Source organism: Helianthus annuus, chromosome 17 (genome assembly GCF_002127325.2).
Source record: "Helianthus annuus cultivar XRQ/B chromosome 17, HanXRQr2.0-SUNRISE, whole genome shotgun sequence".
NCBI lineage: Eukaryota > Viridiplantae > Streptophyta > Magnoliopsida > Asterales > Asteraceae > Helianthus > Helianthus annuus.
Genome location: NC_035449.2, coordinates 50946032 through 50971309, shown reverse-complemented (window position 1 = coordinate 50971309; position 25278 = coordinate 50946032). Strand labels below are relative to the sequence as shown.

The 25278-nt window shown below is 33.0% G+C and overlaps 1 protein-coding gene and 2 long non-coding RNA genes across 3 annotated transcripts; 1 reads left to right on the top strand and 2 right to left on the bottom strand.

Annotated features, from left to right (window-relative positions):
- The first annotated feature begins 4634 nt into the window (after positions 1-4634).
- Positions 4635-5222, top strand: LOC110924209. The gene has a single exon (XM_022168244.1). It carries the CDS (start codon positions 4635-4637, stop codon positions 5220-5222), a length of 588 nt encoding a protein of 195 aa, XP_022023936.1.
- A 5001-nt stretch (positions 5223-10223) lies between these two features.
- LOC110920755 lies at positions 10224-11011 on the bottom strand. The gene is made up of 4 exons (XR_002581881.1): positions 10933-11011; positions 10512-10592; positions 10357-10421; positions 10224-10259 (listed from the first exon to the last, which is right to left on the bottom strand). It is a non-coding gene; the product is annotated as an uncharacterized LOC110920755 (long non-coding RNA).
- A 12604-nt stretch (positions 11012-23615) lies between these two features.
- On the bottom strand, positions 23616-24365 carry LOC118489286. Its single transcript, XR_004887020.1, has 3 exons — positions 24317-24365; positions 23918-23956; positions 23616-23842 (listed from the first exon to the last, which is right to left on the bottom strand). It is a non-coding gene; the product is annotated as an uncharacterized LOC118489286 (long non-coding RNA).
- Between the last annotated feature and the right edge of the window lie 913 nt (positions 24366-25278).

Here is a 25278-nt window from a genome sequence, read left to right as displayed (position 1 = left end):
CCCCTGTGGTTATCACTTTTACCCTTTTAGCCCAAAAATGAATTTTTTAACATCTGAGCCCTCAACGTCTTTTTTTCTAACCCTTTTGGACCCTAACGTCTTTTTTTCTAACCCTTTTGGCCCCTAACACTAACCTCTCAGATGTTAAAAGATTCGTTTTTTTGGCTAAAAGGGTAAAAGTGATATCACCATAGGGGCCAAAATCATAATTTACTCTTGATATTAACTATATATTTGAACGTTTTGTTTAGTTTGGTATCAAATAGATTTTACGAAACTTAAAATAAAATTAACTAATATTATTTATCATTTCTACATTTACAAGTTTAAATAAATGGTTAAATTTATTGAGACTTCGTTACATTTACAAGTTATAAATAAATGATTATTTATTCAACTCGTGTAATACAAGTGGTTTTAAAGATATAACTTTTTTTATTTGGTATATAAAATTATATTTATTCAACCCGTACAATATGGTTCTTATAAATATAACTTTTTATTATTTAATATATAAAATTATATTTATTGTTTTATTATTTAGTATATAAAATTCATTTATTCGACCCGTGTAATACACGGGGTTATAACCTATTATATAATATTCTATTAACAAGTTACATTTCTATCTATACATATAATAAAGTAAACCAATTTGAGACACATGACGGTTTATGGGGCGATCTCAATTGTCTTTTCCTGCCTAAATAAATAGTTATTATAACTATTTTTCTAAAGAAAAAGTTATTTCTTGCAGTTTATACCCCTGACAATGCTTATACCAACGCTATCGAGATGACTAAATTTAAAAAGTTGTTATTGGATTATCATAGATCTAATATATGATACCTAAAACAACAAATTCTAACAAGATATCATCATCAAGTTTTTCGAAATCCGTTACATATGATCTACAAAATAGAACACGGGGCAACACTATTTACCAGTAAAACAATATTTATAAATTTATGAATTCTTTGTATATTATCTTAATATATTTATATTCATATTGAGTCCGTGCCTTAATTTTAATAAATTTTATGTATCTCGGTTATTGAATTTATGTGTAAACTCAGTTACTTATAGCTTTAAAGTTTATACAAGTTTTATTTATTACACCCGTGTGTCACACGGGAAATAACCTAGTTTGAGATATATACATATTTGAAAACTACCATTATAGTTTAACCCGTTTTCTTAAATAAATAAAAAATATATAATAGATAAACCTTCAAGGTATTTCAAAGAAAAAAAACAGACGTTGATTTTTACAATATAACTAGTAATATGACCCGCAGGCGATACGTCGTGGGCCTATTGCAAACATAAAATGGATTAGCCTAAACTTTATGTAATGCGTTAACCATATGAAAATTCATGTTTTTATGTACTCGGTTCAGCTCAATGTAACATATATTGAATCAAAACGTTAAGTAATCGAGTTTATAGAATTTAGAGTAAATTGCCAAAATCGTCCTAGAGGTTTGGGCATGTTTGTCATTTTCATTCAAACAACTTTTTTTGTACAATATAGTCCTTCATGTTTGAGATTTTTTGTCATTTTCCTCCAAAAATCTAATTTGTTTATTTTTACTATCAAATATTTGGATGAAAATGACAAAAAAACTCAGGGATGATCTTGGCAAAAAAAGTCAGAAATTTGGATGAAAATGGCAAAAAAATCCCAAAAGTGAAGGACTATATGGTACAAAAAAGTTGTTTTGGATGAAAATGACAAACATACCTAAACCTTAGGGACGATTTTGGCAATTTACTCTAGAATTTATAGTGTACAGTTATAATAATCGAATTTATAGAAATTATATTGTACAGTTATAACGTAATGTGCCAAAAAAAAAAAAAAAAAACATAAATTATGTATAGAGAAATAATTGACATGTGTAATCAGAAAGGGCTTATTATAGCTTTCAAAAAACAGAAACCACAAAAGAAAAAAAGAAAACACATTCACATCACGGGGCAACTATAAGTATTATGCAAAGTGAAAAGACCAAAGTTGGGAGGTGTAAACGTCAGCGACTATGGTTTTAGTATAGGTATATAATAATAATATAGCTGTAATTTTACCTGTCTTGCATTGCTAATGGTCGAAATGTAGAGTAACTCGAATTTTTACTATCGAATGATTGAAAATGTATCATATTTAACCATGCTCGGTTTGGTACATTTACGCGAAACGTGGACCAACTGGAAACGTACATAAAATAAGCACGAAAACATATTATATTTGAGCGGACGCATTAAAAAAAAAAAGTTTACGTCTAAGCGTAAACCAACTCGAATTTATAACAACGTGTTCATAAAATTACGCACGTAAAAAGTTAGTTTTTTTAGGGTAAAGGAATGAAAGGGGTAAACTCGAAACTTTAGAAACTCAAGGAGGTTAATGACAAATTAGTCTTTTAAAAAGAAATCATCAAATGAAAATTATTGAAGAAAATAATAGCTTAAAAACGTATATTATAGATGGTATAAGGGTAAAGCTGAAACATTAGAAACTTGAATGATTAATTTGTAAAACTTATAATATGAAGTAGTAGTCTAAGGACTAAACTAGTTATTTTATGAAACTTTAAGGGTAGAAAAAATAATAAATTTAAATTGCAATATGGTGAAAGGTTAGAGGTGTTCTATTGGAAAATGCACCGACTTTGCAAATTAAGATAGATAGAATTTGAAATATTAAAAGACAAACTTATATTTCTGCAATTTCTTACCCAAAGGACATTTTCGGTGTACCTAAGAAACAAAAAAGGGATTTTGTTTGATTATTGGTTCAATAGATCAATATATAAATATGTTAAGAGTTAATTGCCAAAATTGTCCCTGAGTTTTGGGCAGTTTTACTATTTTCGTACAAAATGACACTTTTGTATCAAATTGCCTCCAACGTTTGTAACTTTTTGTCATTTTCATCCAAACCACTAACTTAGTTTATTTTTCTGTTAAGTTGGGGATATTTAGATGAAACTGGCAAATATAAAAGCACAGGGACGATTTTGGCAATTTACTCAAACTCTTTTAAATTTCTTTTATTTAATTAACTTTGTTACATATATAATAAAAAGGAATATACTTGCAATTTTTATATGAAAAAATAATAGTTTTGTCACATAATTTTTATAAATTTTCATCCAACCACTAACTCAGTTAATTTTTCTATTAAGGTGAAGGATGTTTATATACTAAGACATAAATTAATTTCTAATTTTTTATATGGATCAGTTTTATAAAAATAAAATCTACTTAAACCTCTAAATTTTATAAAACTAAAATGCTGGTGACCTTATTGAAAAAGATCAAATAAAAAAATCTTATCATATGTACCAAGTTTGTAATTCATCTTCTACTCTTTTAAATTAGCTCTTAAGAAAAAACATAAGCCAGTGCCCCCCCCCCCCCCCTCTATCAAACAACTTATTGTTACCAAACCTTAAAATTGCCCACCAAATTGTAATTATAATGCTATGAACCAAAAGTTTCTTTACTCAAACCACTCAGAATACGTATTAGTTAGTTACCCTCATAATCTTAATTAAATAAATATTTTATTTCTACCAACATATTTCCTAGGTGCTCAACACATTTAAAAAATATGTAACGTTTTACAATTTTTTTCTATCTCTACAACTGATAAATACTAAAAGTTGTAATCGATTGTTATGTGTTGTATACCAATGACGTTTTCTCTTTATAAAACTGATTTATATAAAGAAGCTGTAAATTAATTTCTATCTTAATTTATAAAATTTAAAACATCTTTCAACTTAACAGAAAAAATAAACTGAGTTAGTGATTTAGATGAAAATTTATAAAAATTAAGTGACAAAACTATTATTTTTTTTCTAAAAACTCCATGTATATTCTTTTTTATTATATATGTAACAAAAATAATTATATAAAAGAAATTAAAAAAGGGTTTGAGTAAATTGCCAAAGTCGTCCCTGTCCCTGTGGTTTTATATTTTCCAGTTTCATCCAAGTATCCTTAACTTAACAGAAAAAATAAACTAAGTTAGTGGTTTGGATGAAAATAGCAAAAAGTTACAAACGTTGGGGGCAATTTGGTACAAATGTGTCATTTTAGACGAAAATGGCAAACGTGCCCAAACCACAGGAACAATTTTAGCAATTAACTCATATGTTAATTTTCAAAATAAATTTGTTAGGTGACATAATGCATAGACAAGATGGAGTTGACAAGTTAGCTAATATTGTTTCAACTTGGTTTTCTCTAAGGCGCCGATTTAGATTAGGAGTATTATTGGTGAAGTCAAATTGGTATTTTCTTTTTCCTTTAGATCAATAACTGTTCAAAGACTTTGAGTCTAGAGTGGTCAAAATGGAGAAATTGATGTATAAGACTGAACGGAGTGGGGCGACTCCCCCACCCGAGTCGTCCGGAGTCGCCTGGAACACCGCCCCCCTTGGCGTCTTGGGTGGCGTCCTCCTCCAGCCCGTCTCCAGCAGATCGCCCCAACTTTTTCATTTTGGCCCAAGTTTTTATTTTTTTTTAAATACATCCCACCTTTATAAATAATACCACATATCAAACACATTTTTATCACTCGCCTAAGTAACTCGAGTGTGCGCCAAAGTGGTTCCGACGATGCGATGCTCCAAGCAAACGCCCAAAATGAATTCCGAGCCGAACACAAGAAGGCGTTTCCTTATCTTGCTATTTGGCAATTTTTAAGAACGAGTTCGAAATTTCACATAGTCATCGTCTTCGATCCATTTAAAACTCGTGGCCAACCGTCGGCTAAGCGGTCAAAAACCTCATCCTCAAACGACCATCAAAGTACCGGTTCGGACGCTCGGTGCCAAATAAATCTCAACGACATTGAGGAAGATTTGGAAGAGCCACATGAAGAGGCCGATGCGTTTCAACCACCACAACGGCCGGTTGGCCGAGATAGGGCCAAAAAAGCCGCCCAACCGTCTTCTAGCGGTGTACGAATCGACTACACCGAAACGTTCGAAAAAGTGACCAATAAGTTAGACGGCTTGTTGCAAACGAGCCAACAACGGATCAACTTAAAAAAAGAACACGGGGACCGAAAGCTAAAGCTGAAAGAAAGTCGTCAAAAAGCACTTGATTTGCAAATATTAACATCCGACACGACAAACCTTACTGGAGCCGAGCTCGCTTTAGCCGAACAAATGAAGCAAGAAATTCGAGAAAAATATAACCTTTGTTGATTGTATTTTTTTATTTTTGTTGATGTATTTTTTTTAGTTGATGTATTTTTTATTTTATTGAAGTAATTTTTTTTATTGAAGTATTAGTTTTTATTTACTTTGATCAATACTTTTATAAAAAAATAGGACTTTTTTTTATATCTTTTACATAAAAAAAGACAAAATAAATCAATCCACGTATCGCAAGACGCCCCACCCAGCAAGGTTGCCCCACTCCCCCTTTTTTGGTCAAAATCCTCTAATATGACGTGGCGCCACGTGTCGCAAGACGCCCCATCAAAAGGATGTTCCACTCCCCTTAGTGTAATGTCCTAGTTTTTCTGTTTTCTTGTTTTAGTTGTTTTGTCCTTACCAGCTGGTTAGAGCACACGGTGTGGGTGTGGAAGAGTGGCGTAAAAGCCATTCCACACCGGGCACACCATCCCGGATACGACGTGGAGGCCAGTGTTGTTGAAGGGGCGGCGAGAATTCCACCGTGTGGAGGGTATAGTGGGAGTCTGGGAGAGAACGTGGCCGTGTGTGACTGGATGTAACTAATATTAATGTTTTTTTATTTAACATAATAGATTTTATATAATTTTTAAGAATAAAAGTGTGTGTCACGTGTCGAATAACGTCGCTCTTCCACGCCCCGTCTCACACCTCCCGTTTTTGCACCACGCCTTATTTCTGACGCGTGCTTACGTGTCGTCGACGTATCGCATAACGTCATATTTTTAAGCCTCTCCACATCGTATGATCTTACTTGTAGGGTGTTTTGTTGTTAGAAGAAAAAAAAGCTAATATTATTTGATTCACAGTAAAAATGTTATAAAACATCAACTTCTAAATTGTTTGTACCAATATTTTGCAATGACGAGCAATAACAAAAGGATTACCTCAAGTGCATGATTAATTAGGATAAATAAATACATAAAAGAAACGATTAATTGCGAATGGTTTTATAGCCTTGTGGTATTTTTGGGTGAGATATGCTTTGGACCAATAAGTCCTGGTTTGATTCCCACAAGTGGGGTTTTCCTATATTTATTGGGTTTCCTCCTAAATTGGTGTATATGCATAATGAAGATGGATAAGATTAGGTGATTCCGCTGATAGCACGATGATACTCTAGTACTCTGTCAGTAATTCAAATTTGACATTAAAAAAAATTGCTGAAAATAAATAAATAAATTTACAACAACAAAACGATCCTCGACGCTATTATACACGTAGGTTGGTTAGACAATTACTAAAGACGAGTTGTTATTTGCTCCTTAACAAAGTAAGAACCAATCATTAAAAGTTTTTATTTTATATATTCTTGAACGGCGGAAATGACATGTTATATATAAAAATAAAAACAAAAGTACATCTAGCAATAAGCTAACCATTAAAAGTTCTAACACCTACTTTCCTTAACAAACGAATCATTAAATGTATTGTAATCAAGAATAGTGAGTGGTTAACATTATCGGATCTTTGCCATTCAAAAAAAAAAAAAAAAACATTATCGGATCTTTAAAGTTTACTTGTAGAAACATAAAGTACTAGAGGTAATAAGATAAACATGTCGGGTAATGAAACAAACTAGGACATATCATACAACTTAATAAATACAATCCATCATTGATGTTACATAGTAACACTTATTTGTGACAACTGTAGTTGTTGAATATTAAAAACATAGTGTTCAATAGAAGTGAAACTCATTTTATCTTGAATATAGCTCCAGTCGGGGTCGTTTCTACTTTTTGGAGGCTCAAGCGAAATGAAATTTTGAGACTCTTTGTCCTTCGTTGAAGCGATACTCCTTTATCCGTGTTTGGAACCAAGCAAAAATTTAACACAACTATAATAGAGAATAATTTGTTTATATATGAAATCAAACAAATCTAAAACAATATCTTTGCACTAATATTGATTAATTAGCATATTAATTTTCTTTTAAGTGAAGACCCTATTTTTTCGAAGACCCTAGATTCAAGTCTCGATTACCTGTACTATAAGTCTGGCCCTGATTCCAGCCCCCAAATTCATAGTGATTGATTTAAGTATAGTAAAGTTCAAATAATGATTTAGTACATTTGAGATAAATATATATATTCACACGTACCGGATTAACAGTCGTGACCACACTAACGCATGAGCCTTTCACGTCTATGGAGACGGTGTTTCACGTCATTTGTAACCCAACAAAGTTGATAAGGTTACAAATACATGAACACCTTCAAAAACATGAAAATTACAATTTAATTTCCCAATAGCAATTAGCTAGTAAACTTTATTGCGAATTACATAATACACTTAAATAAGAGAAATGAATTCGAACCCGTTAGGTAAACTCAATATATGTTGGACGGGTATTTAGGTATGAGATTAGTTTTTAAAATAATTCGTGGATATTAGTCGTGTATGATATTAAGTGATACATGACTTGATTATCCGAAACATACACACCCATTTACCTGAACCATACATGTAACAACTTCCTTTAAAAAAATAGCATGGGTAAAACTATATTTCTGATTTTTCTGGATGATAGAACTATATAGAAATTAAAATGGTATGAAAAAATTCTCATGGGTAATTTTAATACATTAACTGACATATCAAATATATCAATACTAATACGTATCAAGCCAGGTATGGAATACAATTTTACAATTGTTATATTACTAGGACTAATCAGTCTTATAATTAAGTTCTTTTTATACATAATGTTTGATTTAATACAGTTGATAGAAATGAATAATATTATATAGACTAACTAATATATAATATATTGGAAAGGACACCTACCAAAGAAATGCATGTCACGTATTTTCATGTCATACCAAAAAAACACAGCTGTATATGAACTAACTCCCAAATAAAACAAAAGAAAGAAGAAACAAAATACATTCATTAGATGAAAGGATATACGACCTATATATTATGTAGTGTCGTTATTGTGTTTGGCCTTTCGGTTTTCGAGTTGGTGGCGTTTTTTTTTCTGTAGAAGTTTACTTTTCAAAAAGAAAAAAAGAAAAACCGCTATTGTGTGAAATATATTGGATGGATAGTTTGAAATATTTTCCTTCACATAAAACGAATGAAGCGTTGCTTTATTTTTACTAACTAGTAGATGCCCCGCCCGCGTTGCGGGGCAATGGCCGAATAATTCTCAATCAATTAAAAAAAGACTACTATAATTTTGCTACGAAAAAAAAAAACGATGATAAGACCGTAGTTTTTTGCTCAGGGCAAAACTGTATGTTTTCAGGACTAATAACATGTACGCCTTTATGTCGGTTAGTTGTACATGCTACCTATAACACGATATAAAAAAAGACACATCAAGTTAACCAATTAAAGAAAACAGTACCATAGTTATGATAAAAAAAATTTAACGAAAACGATGACAAGCGTACAAAATTAAGTTAACAAAGAAAAATAAAACACTACCATGGTTTTACCAAAGGAAAAAAACCGATGGCAAGATTGCAATTTTTATCGGAGGTAAAATCGTAATTTTAAAATGGAGGTAAAATAATATTTTTAACTGAGGGCAAAACCATTTTTTTATTTTGAAATGGGGGCAAAATCTTAATATTTTAGCTGCGGGCGAAATCGTAATTTTTAGCTGGGGCAAAATCCTAATTTTAAACTGGGAACCAAATCGTAACTTGGCAGGACTCTAGCTGGGGGCAAAAGCATAATTTTATTTTGAACTGGACGCAAAATTGTATTTTTTAATTGAGGGCAAAATCGTAAATTTAAACAAGGGGCAAAAGTAAAATTTTATTTTGAATTGAAGTTTTACACATGTGATAAAATTATAATTTGACATCACCTATAGATAACTATTACATGAAACAAAAAAAATGAAAGTGGCCGCCCAAAAAGACCAACCACTTGAGACTACTATTACTTGATGACGTAATCAAGTTGTGTTTGTATATGTGGAGAATTTAGTATGCAAAATGGAAACTTGATATAAAAACATATTAAAGAACACAAATAAAGAAAACAAGTTATTTTTTTATATACTTTTTAATTTTTAATGACTATCTGAAATTATAATCAATAAATAAGTTACATATAATCTAACTTATAATAAAAGACTCTAAATAATGTTACATGTCATTCTCTCCTTGAACCTTATAAATTTTATTTATATTTGTTTAATAAATTTCTTTTAATATTAATACTAGTTGTAAGACCCGTGTGAATACACGGGTATGTTTAATAACGATCGAAATCAAATACTAAAAAACATATTATAATATATCCAGGGCCGTTTCTACGTTTTTGGAGACCCGAAGCGAACTATGAAGTAGGGGCCCTAATTTCGCCGATAAACTCTCCTCCAATCCCGACGCAATGGGTGATTACCCTTACTTTTTTCGTATAGTGATAGTCGATAGCCTAGAAATTGAAAGCAATTTGCGATGGGAAGTGGGAACGATGATTGCGGCTGTATTTTGGGGCTTTATGCCACTAAATATTGATGATTAGGTCGATGGTTGTTATGTTTTAATAGTTGGAAATCAAGGCGAAATGAGTTTTGAAACTTGGCATTTGTTTGCTAAACAATATTTATTTTGGGCTCCTTCAATGAAAAACCAGTTTAGTTTTGAAAGAAACGTATTTATTTGGGCCTAATACATATACTATATATAAAAATTTTCTAAAAACTTGGAGGCCCTTGTTTTTTGGTGGCCCTAGGCCCGTGCCTAGATTACCAAGCCTATAGAGCCGGCCCTGAATATATCATTTAAATTCTTTGCGTTTAGTTACATATCTTTATAAAACAATGTTAAAGACAGTATGTGTTAGTGTACATGTGCAGAGTTTTTTTCCTACATCTATATGTAAAATATGATGTGAAATTATTTAATGAATTCACATTCACATTATAGTTATGAATTGACAACAACATCAGGCATAAGTCATAAGTGAAGCTACAAAACATTCAGAAACAAAAGTCCTCTGTCTCTGTTTCAAGCCAAATATTGACCTGGAAACCATATCTGCAAGTGGCGCTGAATTTCTTGGTCTCAATACCCAACCTACCTGAAATTGACAATTATTATCTCGTAAGTTTCAAAACCACATTGAAAAATCATATATAACAACCTAAGTTTCGAGATGTATTAAGGAAAACCGTTACCTGAGATGTAAACGGAAAGAATGTGATGACTCAATGTTGGTTGCTGTCATTAGGTGCATTGAGACCTAACAGAAAGAATTTGATGGCTTAAGTATAGTTATAAGCTTATTAACGAATGAGACCATATTAATTATAAGCTTAAGTATAATTATAACCTTGTGATAACCAAAAGGCAATCTTTGTATAGTCTGAAACATAAGTGATCCTTGAACATGGGTCATCGGCCAAATCAAATACTAAAAAACAGATTATATCCATGCATGAAAAACAAAATGGATAAATTTAGGGAACATGGGTTTGAAAAATGATAACCCAACAGTAGATGATCTCATTCTACAGCTTCGATAAATGCAAGGGTGTTCTCAAATAATGGTTCCTAGATGTTTGAAAACCAACAAAGATCGACAAATGTCAACAGTACTGCTTCTGTGGACATTTGTCGGTCTTGAAACATCTAGGAAGCATTATTTGAAAACACCCCTGAATTTATCGAGGCTATAGAATGAGATCCTCAAATACTGAATTATCATCTTTCAATCACATTTTCACTAAATTTATCAATTCCGTTTTTCATACCTCATCGAGTCAACCTATTCGCCTGCAAACAGATCGAGAAAGCTTGAAGTATAACCTGTACTTAATTATATGGCACCGGATTTTTACTGATTCAAGAATCTCAACATCAGCTGACAACAAAGAACCAATTTACAAACATCTTAATACCAATCCATAATTCAGATTAACTTCTGAATGCACTAACCGGTTTTTCCTGAAGAATTGTTGTTTGGTCTGTGTGATGTGGTGTCAATTGTACTGTTATTCCGCTTCTTGGCTGTATTAACACATTAAAATCTTAAAACATAAAAGCAAACAAAATGTCAAAAAAAACAAAACACAAGTAGTTAGTTATATGCTACCAAACTTGAAGTGTTGCACCGCAGCCTCCACATGTGTACACCGGTTTGCTGCTTATCAAACTAACCGTCATCGTAATCAGCAAATTGCTATTATTATCAAAACACGTTTAAGTGAAAAATAAACTGAATGAAAAAAAAACAAAGATCATTGAATCTATAAACAACCCATCCAAACAAATCAAACACTACAACAAAACAAAAATCATCACCACAAACAAAACGAATCAAAAAAGATGAAACCTTTATCAAACTACAAATTCTTGAAATTACCAATCATGACTAAGAACAAACAGACCAAGAACCTCTCTTGCAGGGATGGAAAAAGTACCTTATCTTTCTGATTGAACAACAATCGAGAATTGAGAGTAACCACCTGATCTGTAGGAGACAGTTGCTTCAACCTTAACATCTTCACAGTTACTCTGTATCAATGGCAATGATGATTCAACCAAATTCACATTAAACTAGCCACACAAACACCTGTAAAACAAAACACAGGAATTGGTTACAAACGTCAATTTATATGACCGATCTACAAACGAAAAATTGGAAAACTTACCGGCGTCATCACATACACCTAAATAGGCATCTCAGACCAACCAAACTCCATTTTCTTGTATAGATGTAACAACGATTATACACGATCCCTTTTCAAAACCTTAATCACCAACACATCGTCAGCGAAGGTCATTCATAGTGAACTTACAAAACATTTGGATTTTCGGAATGCAAGGCTCAGATTATGAATAAAGATGACAACACCATGGCTGCAAGAGAGGTTGCATGAACAACTGCCATCCTACAACCTTGTCATACCATAATGCTATATTCATCCAATTTTTACTCAGATCTACAAAACCATCATAGCCTCATCTTGAAAGGACAAGAAAAGTGCACTTTGCATTCATTTTTATTCACCATCACAGTCAACACTAAATGATTTACTAAACTATACGAATGATTGCAAAATGTCAGACCTCGCGTATATTCAGGCCGACATTTGCTTCATCGGAAACGCATCTAAGTTACCGGAAAGTGCCCGGAACCCTAGCTTACTACCAAAACACTCTGGGAGCACCGTCAACCATAGAATTCTTGGAAAACACCATAGTTTTAGTCTCAGGTGAGAACCATCACATCAACATCATTGACTGAATATCGCTTACAATCTAAAAAACGTTGTCTTATGTGACAGCGAACATGGATTACAGCCAACGCTACCTAGCACAGCCGCGAACGGCAGCCGGCAATGATGCTTTATATGTTGCAACAGTAGGCCAGATCTCACCATCGTAACCTCAGATGATAAAATCATCTTCATCGGTCTGAGTAGAGACGTTCAAGTTGTTTTGTGCATTAAATGTACCTGTGAGTAGTAATCAAATATCCATCTCTCTCTTTCTTCTTGACACTTTAATCTACAAAATCATCACAGACTCATCTTGAAAGGACACTTTAATCTACAAAATCATTATATACAATATTATTTTGATTAAATCAGAATTATGACATCAGCAAGGACTATGTGGCATAGCTAAGAAGTTGACACGTAAGCAAAATGAGGTCATCTCTCAAAAGATGACCTCACTTTACTTACGGGTCAACCTCTAAGATATGCCACATTGTCCATGTTGATCATATTATAATTACAATTTAATCAAAATAATATTGTATATAATAACAGTACCTCGGTAGCAACATTACATGCAGTGGATCTAATTCACTAAGATCTGTTGATAAAACCACCACAGCCACACGACCACATGTAAAACAAAACACAGGAATCAGGTCCAAACGTCAATTTATATGACCAATCTACAAACGAAAAATTGGAAAACTTACCGGCGTCCTCACATACAGCTAAATAGGCATCTCTAACATTTTGCAAACTCCCTTTTCTTGTATAGATGTGACAACAATTATACACGATCCCTTTTCAAAACCTTAATCACCAACACAGCGTCGGCGAAGGTCATTTATGGTGAAGTTGCAAAATATTTATATTGTCAGAATGCTAGGCTCAGATTGTGCATAAAAGCATGAACAACTGCCATCCTACGACCTTGCCATACCATAATGCTATCTTCATTCAAATTTTACTCAGATCTACAAAATCATCATAGCCTCATGTTGAAAGGACAAGAAAAATGCACTTTGCATTCATTTTTACTCATCATCACAGTCAACACTAAATGATTTGCTAAAGTAATACAAATGATTTGATAATAGAAGAAAGGGAGAAATATCGCCTGTGATATTAAATATATAAGAAAGAGAGAGTTGGATGGAGATATGATTACTTATGAGTGCATTAAATGGCCAAAACAACTCCCTATGCATTTCAAATTTTGCCTCCTAAAAAAACAATACAATAAATAAAAATCAGATTATTATATAGATAATATTTAGATAGTATAGATTTGAAAATGTCAGACCTCGCGTATATTCGGACAGACGTTTGCTTCATCATAGTTTTAGTCTCAGGTGAGAAGCATCTTGTAACAACCCTCACCCGAATGAAACCCTAATTCAGACACCCAAATGATTCTGCACAAACCCTAAAAATTTCAGAACAATAGGAATCAGGATCAGGGCCCCTAAAACTCAGGGGGGGTAAACCCTAGTTGACGATTATCCCTATTAAACGTTGTCAAAATCTAAATTTTCGAAAGTGTTGTCTCATCCAGGCTAGTCCCACACGCGGCAAGTCTATAGTGATTAGGTGTCCCTTACGGACCGTAAGGGATACTGCTTACGGTCCGTAAGCATGTCAATTTTCGTGTATAAATAGCCGACATTGGCATTCGATTTTTGCTGTTCAAACGACGCTCAATTTCTAAATTGACGTCGAGTTATTCACTTTACAACACACAAATCACTAATTAGTGTAGCGGGGTGCTGCTACGATGCCGGGTATTAACTCGATTGTTGTTCAATTCTTTTCTTTCCGTCAGCTTTTATTTTTGTAAATAATAGCTCGGGATTTTACCCCTCTGAATCCCTAAACTCTGCCCGTTATTAGGGTAATAACTCTAATCACTGGTACGATACTCTATCCGATCGATTGAAACTATCCGACAGGATGTTTAAGTGCTATCCTTTGTCATTAGTCGTGATTCCGACAGGATGTTTAAGTATCACCCGAACTCGGGGAATACTCTGTCATTCGTTTTGAATCCGATGGATGTTTAAGTGATTACACTTTGTCATTCGTTGTGAGGATTTCTATCTCGTGATTATCGTTAAAGTTGAATTGAGTTAATACACTAATACGAGTTCCATTGTGTCTAGAAATTAGAACCCGTAATCAGGAAACTGCTAGAATACTTAATAAGTTAAGTAAACATAAATAAACTTAGCAGTTAAGTTAACTAAGTAGATTAACTAATCTATTAATCAAGTTAAGTGTGATTAGTTAATTAATTAAGTGGAATTAATTAAGCTAAACTAGATTAATTAAGCTAAGAACGATTAATTAAGTTAAGCAAGATTAATTAAGCTAAGTAAGATCTACTAATCACCTAAATAGAAATATATAAATATGAAGTAGATAATGTCAAAGGAAGGTGCTAGGAAGGTGTAAGAGGATAGATATCTATGGATAGGAAGCTTCCTAGAAGATGTATAGCTAACTTCCTAGAAAAGCTATAGGAAACTTCCTAGAACTTTCATACTTCTTACCTATAAATAGGAAGCTTAGGAATTCATTTTCCTTTGTTCATTTCTTCTATTCTTCTCTCTATACGTTGGTGTTCTAACCAAAAATCACCGATGCGATGTTCTGTCCGATCGGTTCAGGAATCAACTAACGGATGCCAAAGTGCTATACTTTGAGAGTTCGTTAAACGAATGCCAAAGTACTATACTTTGTGATTTCGGTAAACGGAATCCAAAGTGCTACACTTTGTGAAATTCGTTAAGGTTCGAATCTCGTGACTACCGTTAAGGTTTGATTTGGGTTTTACACAAATACGTATTCCATTCTGTTAAACTATATGTTTAACTACCAAGAATACTCCTAACTACACACTTACAATCAAACACACTATTAAATCATCAGAAGATCCAGAATAATAAAGTGCATGCTTAAATTTATCGGAAGAAGTAGAATCAAGAAGCTTGTTAACTCAATCCTGCATGCTTATAAAGTGAGTCATTCTCTTTTTATCAACTATTTTAAAAAACTCCAAGTTATTTTTCAAAGTTATAATTACAGGGATTAAGTCTTTGTAATCACCAAATTACAGCCGGTATGTGGGGTTTTGTATACATTACTTGATAACCGTCACTATTGGACAACGAGTTAGCCAATGAGTGATATGACCATAGTCACAGACACCATCGGGCAAAGAGGCTACCGATGGATGTTCGAGTGACAAGTACTGTGGGTAGTTGGATTGATATCAGAAACATTGTAATCGCTCTTAATACTGTGAGTTATAACAAATCTGTTTTATATAAAACCTGAATGAACTCACTCAGTATTTCCCGCTGACAAAAACCTTTTTAAAACGCGTTTTAGGTAATTACAGTATATTGGAGTAAGAATTGGATCCGGCACCGAAGGCATCAAGAAGTGGCTTATTTTATTAATTAAATCAAATTAAGAAATATCATTTTTATTAAAGCTACCTTTGTAAAACATGGGTTTATCCCGTCTATTTAATAAATAAAATCCGGTGTTTTAAAACTCTGATATTTTTCCTAACTCACGGTCCTGATGAAATTTCCGCTGCAATGTTTTCAAAAATAACCACCGGTACCGCTTGGCTGCTCGCGACTCCCGATTCCGTCCAGGGTGGGTCTGGGGTCATGTCAGAAGGTGGTATCAGAGCCGCTGCTTTAAGCCTGTAAGTGTTGTGATAATAATACTTAAGCTTAAATAAAAGAGTTAGGAGATTGCTATTAACTGGTAGCACCTCTGATAGCATTTAGACTTGAACATAAGAAAAGATGCCTTAGTATAAGCTAAGCCACTTGTTTAAACAATTAGGTGTTGTAATAATACCTAAGTTTAAATGGAGAGTTAGGAACTTAATATTATCTGATAGCACTCCGGATGATATTTAGACTTGAACTTAAGAATTTTGCCTCAATATAAGCTTCAAGATAAAATTTCTTATATAAGTATCATGTAATGGATACTGGTATGCCATAAGAACGACGATTAGCAGACAATACCACTTAATTGCTATTTATTCTTGTCTATTAACATTACTTGGTCTAGAATAAAGATATGTTATGGAAATACAAATTTCATTGATTCTGGATAAAAGCCCTAATAAAAGAGGCACTTTTAAAATCTTGAAAAGATACTATTTATGGGAAATAGAAAATTTTCTCCGGCAAAACTGGGTATAGAGTAACAGACTCTCCAGCTTGTCCGGATATACTGAGATTACCGCTCCGGCGCGAACCGGATAAGACAGGGTACAAGTATGTCAAACAAGTGACAAGATTTCCCTAAATAATATCATGACCTGATATCTGACTTGTTTTTGGAAATATGAATCTGTTAAATACATTGACCTTATAGAGGGTATGTATATTACAGCATGTAAAATATGTGATTATATAGATAGATATATCTATAAGGAAATCCAAAAACCATAAGGATTGACAAGTTGAAATAAAGCACAAGCATCTGTGTCTAGATTTCTTTATCAGGAATCTCTTTTCCAATGTCAAACATTATTTTGTTTGATCATTTACCTCGTAACTCGTACAATGAGAACCCTTTTAAGTTGGGATATCATCAAAAGTATAAGAATTTCCAACACGTTACCATAAACTATTAACGCAAGTAAGAAACATGTAAAGTTGTGCTAATGCACAAGAAAACACATGAAACTTAAATTATATGTCCACAGACGTCGAAGTTTATCACACACGACTTCCAAGGCAAGACCTTTGAAAAATATAAATTAGGCATGATGACACCAATACTAATTCCGTCAGTAGAAGTACTACTAATCAAAAAGCGGCACTTTGCCACATGATCCTACAAACGATCTGAGTATCACTAAGGTACGTTAGAACAAGAATCCAATCTGAGTCATAATTATTAGCACTGCAAAAAGGAATCACCTACCTTCGCAAATCCCCTATTTCATTTTATTCAACATTCCCTGGAAATGTCACTTAACAACAGTTATCACACGAAAGTCCAGATAAAGTTCTTATATTTCTTTCGTTAAAATTTTGACCTCTGTAAATAGACTTTGGCCTTGCTACTTCCCCTAATGGTCATCATACCATAAGGATTTCTTTCATAGTAGCAAATATTGATCCATTTCATTTCTTGATAAATCCACACGTTACACACGCACTGTTTGTTGTGCATATGGTTCGTTTATTTATAAAGACCATTGGAGGAATTCATTCCGATTCATTGTTTTATCAAAAGTTCAAATATCATTTCGCTATACTTGATCTTTTCATTGTAAACTGCGTTTTTAAAAAGCGACGACTCTTTAATATCGAATCAATGAATTTCTTGAAAAACTCGATTTTCTTTTGAAGGGTATACATGGTTTCTGTTATAATCATGTCCGAACTTCCTTATTTAAACTCGTTCTATTCAACCCAAGTTAACTTGCTCGCAATCCGTATTCAATTCAAAGTCCCATATGATATTTTAAGCCATCATATTCGAAGTCGAAAGAATCCCAACAAGCACTTCGATTCTCTTGAACCATAACATGCTTTCTTGGCCTTCGACTTCACTGAATTATTTTTTTGATCACGATCACCTTATGATGACATTTTTACAACTTTGAAGATTGCGCTAATCTAGGATTTAATTATTTATTTATTTATATTGAATCCGCTTTGTTTATTTATAAAAGCAATCTTAACACAATTATGTGCTAAGATAATGATCCACCATTTCATGTCCTAATTCCATAGTCCTTATAACCTCAATTGAGCCTTTCGTGATAATTCTTACTTTATCATCATTGATCGAAAAACATTATATAAATTTAATTGATTATATATAGAAACTTACAATATAGTATTCCTGTATTTAAAATTTCTGATAAAACCATTAAGGTAAAGAATTTATATTTTTTTTTCGTATAAAATTTTTCGTATAATATATTAATAGTAATAGTATCAGTATTATTTTTAGATACTAGAGTTATTATCAAGGGCATGTATTGAGTAGCCTAGCCTTAGTTAGGCATGGACTGGCCACCTATGCTTAAACAAGGCAGCACTAACCAATATCTGACCATGATAATGACTAGTTAATAAACTAAGTCATCATACTTAATTAATAAATTTCAATTATATATAAAATATTTTGTACTATAAAGAGAAACATATTTTCATAAAAAAAAACAAGAATTAGAGGGACAAATAAAATAATAATCTATCACATGTTTTGTGGTACGATGTACAGTAACACTCTGGCAAGAAAATGACCATATAAAAATAATATGGTAGTCACCTACTACGTTGGGTTAAGGGAACATGGTAATATATAAGAATAGTCCCCGTTTTCACTTATTTACAACATTTGTAAATACAGTCACAACATTATATGATTTCAAAATAAAAATAAGTAATCACATTAAGTATTATATATATTTACAAAGTATTTCACAAATACTTTTGTGCAATAAATATTTTTACACCTTTATTTACCGCTTTCATTAACATTATAAATAAAAGTGAATTCTTTTACAACATAATAATACTAAAATATTTTGTAATGTAATAACTCCATTGCAGTGTTTTGTAATATATATTACATAATAAATATAAGTTATTTTATATAATATAGTAAAATACTATAATATTTATTTAAAAAGTAGTGACCATTTACATATAGTAAAAGTGTGTAATAAATAATATATATACATTTGCTTTACAAATATAATATAAATTGGTCATTCCAAAACAACTTGTTCTTATTATCTATAGAACATAGTATGAAAAACTATGGTCACTAATAATATACTATCACATTGTTTCAAATTTGTAACTTTAAACAATGATACATTAACTCTATTTTCTTTCCGTATATCTTTACAACTCGCTCATGTCAGTACATCGATTTTCTCATATCATAATTCAATATTTATTATGCCTTTATTTCAATTGGAACTTGGCAATTCTAAAAATCTTACTCAGTTGCCAATCAAAGTAAGCTTTCTTTTGACAAGAAATTTTATTGATTCTAAAAGTCCTTCACATTCATTCTAAATATCTATTCATCATATATCTTTTGGATTGAACATCGTCATCTTAGAAATTATATCATTTCATCACATTCGTTTGTCATCAATTTCTTGAACTAATTCCGTTGAATCTTTGAATCCTACTTATGGTACAACTCGTATTCACAAAATTAAATATTTTGACTCTGTATTGTTTTATTGACCAAAATATAACATAAGTCAAAAAGAAATATCATAAACCAAATCTCGAGGACGAGATTTTTTTTAAGGTGGGGAGGATGTAACAACCCTCACCCGAAACTATAAATTATTATTTTATTCATCCAATAGGAAACCCTAATTCAGACACCCAAATGATTCTGCACAAACCCTAAAAATTTCAGAACAATAGGAATCAGGATCAAGGCCCCTAAATCTCAGGGGGGGGGGGGGGGGGTAAACCCTAGTTGACGATTATCCCTAATAAACGTTGTCAAAATCTAAATTTTCGAAAGTGTTGACTCATCCAGGCTAGTCCCACACGCGGCAAGTCTATAGTGATTAGGTGTCCCTTACAGACCGTAAGGGATACTGCTTACGGTCCGTAAGCATGTCAATTTTCGTGTATAATAGCCGACATTGGCATTCGATTTCTACTGTTCAAATGACGCTCAATTTCTAAATTGACGTCGAGTTATTCACTTTACAACACACAAATCACTAATTAGTGTAGCGTGGTGCTGCTACGATGTCGGGTATTAACTCGATTGCTGTTCAATTCTTTTCTTTCCGTCAGCTTTTATTTTTGTAAATAATAGCTCGGGATTTTACCCTCTGAATCCCTAAACTCTGCCCGTTATTAGGGTAATAACTCTAATCTCTGGTACGATACTCTATCCGATCGATTGAAACTATCCGACAGGATGTTTAAGTGCTATCCTTTGTCATTAGTCGTGATTCCGACAGGATGTTTAAGTATCACCCGAACTCGGGGAATACTCTGTCATTCGTTGTGAATCCGATGGATGTTTAAGTGATTACACTTTGTCATTCGTTGTGAGGATTTCTATCTCGTGATTATCGTTAAAGTTGAATTGAGTTAATACACCAATACGAGTTCCATTGTGTCTAGAAATTAGAACCCGTAATCAGGAAACTGCTTGAATACTTAATAAGTTAAGTAAACTTAAATAAACATAGCAGTTAAGTTAACTAAGTAGATTAAATAATCTATTAATCAAGTTAAGTGTGATTAATTAATTAATTAAGTGGAATTAATTAAGCTAAACTAGATTAATTAAGCTAAGAACGATTAATTAAGTTAAGCAAGATTAATTAAGCTAAGTAAGATCTACTAATCACCTAAATAGAAATATATAAATATGAAGTAGATAATGTCAAAGGAAGGTGCTAGGAAGGTGTAAGAGGATAGATATCTGTGGATAGGAAGCTTCCTAGAAGATGTATAGCTAACTTCCTAGAAAAGCTATAGGAAACTTCCTAGAACTTTCATACTTCTTACCTATAAATAGGAAGCTTAGGAATTCATTTTCCTTTGTTCATTTCTTCTATTCTTCTCTCTATACGTTGGTGTTCTAACCAAAAATCACCGATGCGATGTTCTGTCCGATCGGTTCAGGAACCAACTAACGGATGCCAAAGTGCTATACTTTGAGAGTTCGTCAAATGGATGCCAAAGTACTATACTTTGTGATTTCGGTAAACGGAATCCAAAGTGCTACACTTTGTGAAATTCGTTAAGGTTCGAATCTCGTGACTACCGTTAAGGTTTGATTTGGGTTTTACACAAATACGTATTCCATTATGTTAAACTATATGTTTAACTACCAAGAATACTCCTAACTACACACTTACAATCAAACAAACTATTAAATCATCAGAAGATCCAGAATAATAAAGTGCATGCTTAAATTTATCGGAAGAAGTAGAATCAAGAAGCTTGTTAACTCAATCCTGCATGCTTATAAAGTGAGTCATTCTCTTTTTATCAACTATTTTACAAAACTCCAAGTTATTTTTCAAAGTTATAGTTACAGGGATTAAGTCTTTGTAATCACCAAATTACAGCCGGTATGTGGGGTTTTGTATACATTACTTGATAACCGTCACTATTGGACAACGAGTTAGCCAATGAGTGATATGACCATAGTCACAGACACCATCGGCAAAGAGGCTACCGATGGATGTTCGAGTGACAAGTACTGTGGGTAGTTGGATTGATATCAGAAACATTGTAATCGCTCTTAATACTGTGAATTATAACAAATCTGTTTTATATAAAACCTGAATGAACTCACTCAGTATTTCCCGCTGACAAAAACCTTTTTAAAACGTGTTTCAGATAATTACAGTATATTGGAGTAAGAATTGGATCCGGCACCGAAGGCATCAAGAAGTGGCTTATTTTATTAATTAAATCAAATTAAGAAATATCATTTTTATGAAAGCTACCTTTGTAAAACATGGGTTTATCCCATCTATTTAATAAATAAAATCCGGTGTTTTAAAACTCTGATATTTTTCCTAACTTACGGTCCTGATGAAATTTCCGCTGCAATGTTTTCAAAAATAACCACCGGTATCGCTTGGCTGCTCGCGACTCCCGATTCCGTCCTGGGTGGGTCTGGGGTCGTGTCACATCTCATCAATATCATTGACTGAATATCCCTTAGGTGACATCGATCTATTTATCATCAACCAAACATCGATTACACCCAACGCTACCTAGAACAACCGCGAACGGCAGCCGGCAACGATAAGGGCATGTTGCAACAACACACCAGATCTCGCCATCATAGCCTCAGGTGACAAAACCATCTAAGGTGATCAAAACTGAACCGATCAATTTGAAGAAGCAACCAGTGATAAGAAGCAACCAGTGATAGGGTTTTGATGGAAAACGTGGAGGGGTCGGTGACTTTGTCGAGGGTTGTCAGGAAATGCTACGCGGCAAGAAGGCAGCTTGTTAATATGAACCCCTGTTTCAAAAACACGCAAAAATTAAGAAAAAAAACCATGTTTGTATTTTTAGTATCAGGAATATTGAACAGCCGAACACAACTAATAATCGTTATGAGTACCTTCTCTAAATTGCATGCCATCTGAGGAGACCGTAGTCATCAATTCCAGCAGCGTTCACGAAATCAAACGTCAGCGGCTGCAATAAATCCAACTCGATAAATGATCACCTTTAACTTCTAGGATAACAACATATGATTAAATAAATTGTTGAGAATTACTCAAACTAATGGAACTGTTTATATAACCAATGGGATCTTTTTTGTTTTCATATCAGTAGTTTGTTTGTTTGTTTAGTTTCTGTAGCTCTAGTTAATCCAATCGGTTTAAGTATCAGTCATCAGAAGTTAAAACTGGTTTCTTTAAAACCAGATCGGGATTGGAAATTTAATTGAGTGTTGATTTGAGGCATACTATTCCCACCCCACCCCACGCCCCAACTTTCAAACGGTTGTTCGACGAAAACTCAACGCGCCCTAACCTTCAAACAGCCTTCCAACATTAAATCCTCAAACAACCGTTTAAAAGCAGAGGGCTATGGTGCAAGCCCTTGTATTCAAACAACCATTTAGTGCAACCTAAAACAGTTATTTAAAAACGGTTTGAGATTAGAAAGCAAAACGGATATAGCATTCCCTTAGTAATTACCATTCTAGGTATGTAGCATTTCCTGACAACCCTCGACAACATCACCGACCCCTCCACGTTTTCCACCAAAACACTATCACTGGTTGCTTCTTCACCAGAGGGTTTCTTCTTATTATCTTGAACCTGTATCATTGAACTGTGTTTGATACATCCTTTGTGTCTTCCTCTCTTCCTTAATAGCTAAGAACGTGACACGTAGGCAAATCGAGGTCATCCTCTAATCTCCCTTAATAGATAGTATAGATTGTGAAAACACTATATGTAATCAAAATCCCCGAATTAGAACTCTAATTTCTAAAATTAAGCAAATTACTACAAAAAGGTAATTAATTTATATAAAAGTGGACACTTCTAATTAGATAAAACATTAAATTCATTCAAATTGTACCGCAAATAGCAATCGAGTCATCGCTCAGTTACTTTGTAGTCATCGGAAATCACCATAACAGAAAAAAACTAAATTTATATTAAGTAGTAGACAATTTGAAAATTACCCTGAACATTTTTATTAGTCGGCCAAATACGAAACATATACCTGTCGAGATCTCGGCAACGGTACAGAGCGTCTGGTGCATCTTCAATTTTTAGAACGATTGAGAATCCATTTAGGTTAATGATCATAAACACAAAACCTAATTAAACAAACCTATACATCCATTACAAAATCCGGTAATAAACATAGCTGAACTTCAACAGCTTGACGGTTAACATCTGCACCTGATACATAAACAAATCAATCATATTTAACTATCAACAATTTTCATAAGCAATTTTAAAACAGAGATCTTGTACCTAATAGAAGACAGTTGACCGCAGAGCTCTTTGAAAACACTACATGTAATCAAAATCCCCAAATTAGAACCCTAATTTCTAAAATTAAGCAAATTACCACAAATAAAGCTTTTAAATAAAGCAAACTTCAAAGTAAGATAAAACACCACATGCATCCAATAAATTTCAACCAAAATCAAACAAATCACAACAAAATTACAGAATCCTGAGTTCAAACCGTTACATAATAAAATTTGATAAATTTAATTGATTTGAGATAAAGCAAAACCAAAACTGATGCATTCTTTACTAAATGATTTAAACTTCCAAATGATGTTAAAAGCGACCATTTTTATGCAGTGAAAACGGGCTGGGATTGAAATGCGCTTTTTTTGTATAGTAAAAGTCAACCACTTTTACCTGACCTGCCCAAGAGCTATGGTTGCAAGCATTGAACGGTCACCCCATTCCTACAAATCACATAATAATCTTTTTCATGAAAAAAGTCGGTTTCATGCCCACAATAAAGAATGAAAAGATGAAAACTTTTAACATATCATAGTAGTAAAACTAAACCAATCTGGATTTACAACTCCTCTTAACAGTTTTAATAGAATTAATAGCACACGAGAGTTTTAATAGAATTAATAACAGTTTTGAAAGAATGACCCTACATCTTTTATATAGAACATAATCATACCAAAACATGAGGGAAAACGATTTTAGCAACTACTTATGAATCATACCCAACCAAAAAAAACAAAGGAAAAAAGTAGGCCTAGAACAAAGATAAAGTGATAAATCAATAAACATATATTGGACAGGAATAGCTTATAGATATGTTCACTTACTTCTTGCTTAAGAATTGTATGACTGTTTAAACAAAGTTGATTTATTTATTCGGTCTTCTACTCTGCTACAAAATATTCTAATAATATTTTGACATTAGCATAAAGCAAAGAAAACAAATCTATGTAACAAAGAACCTAAAACAAAAATAAAACCAACAACTGAACCCCAAAAAAGTATTTTCTGTTTGATTAATCGAACATCGTAAAGACTTTTTCAAAGGGTCAATCGAAACAACCCCTTGTTGAAAGGGTCAATCGAAACAACCCCTTATTGAAATACCAATTGAAATGTTAATATAAACGGAAAGTGACAGTAGCCTTACATTAGCTGGATCTGGTGCAAAAGTGAGGAAATTGGGCATTCCAACATGTCAGGATCAAGAGCACATAGCCAAGAACTGATTTCAGAGCAACTAATTGGGCAATCCAACGTGTCAGAATTAGTAGCGCCACCTGTAATTCTCCAATTGCATTGTTAAACACCGGCAAAGTAGTCAAAACATGCCAATTTGCAACAACAACATTTGATAC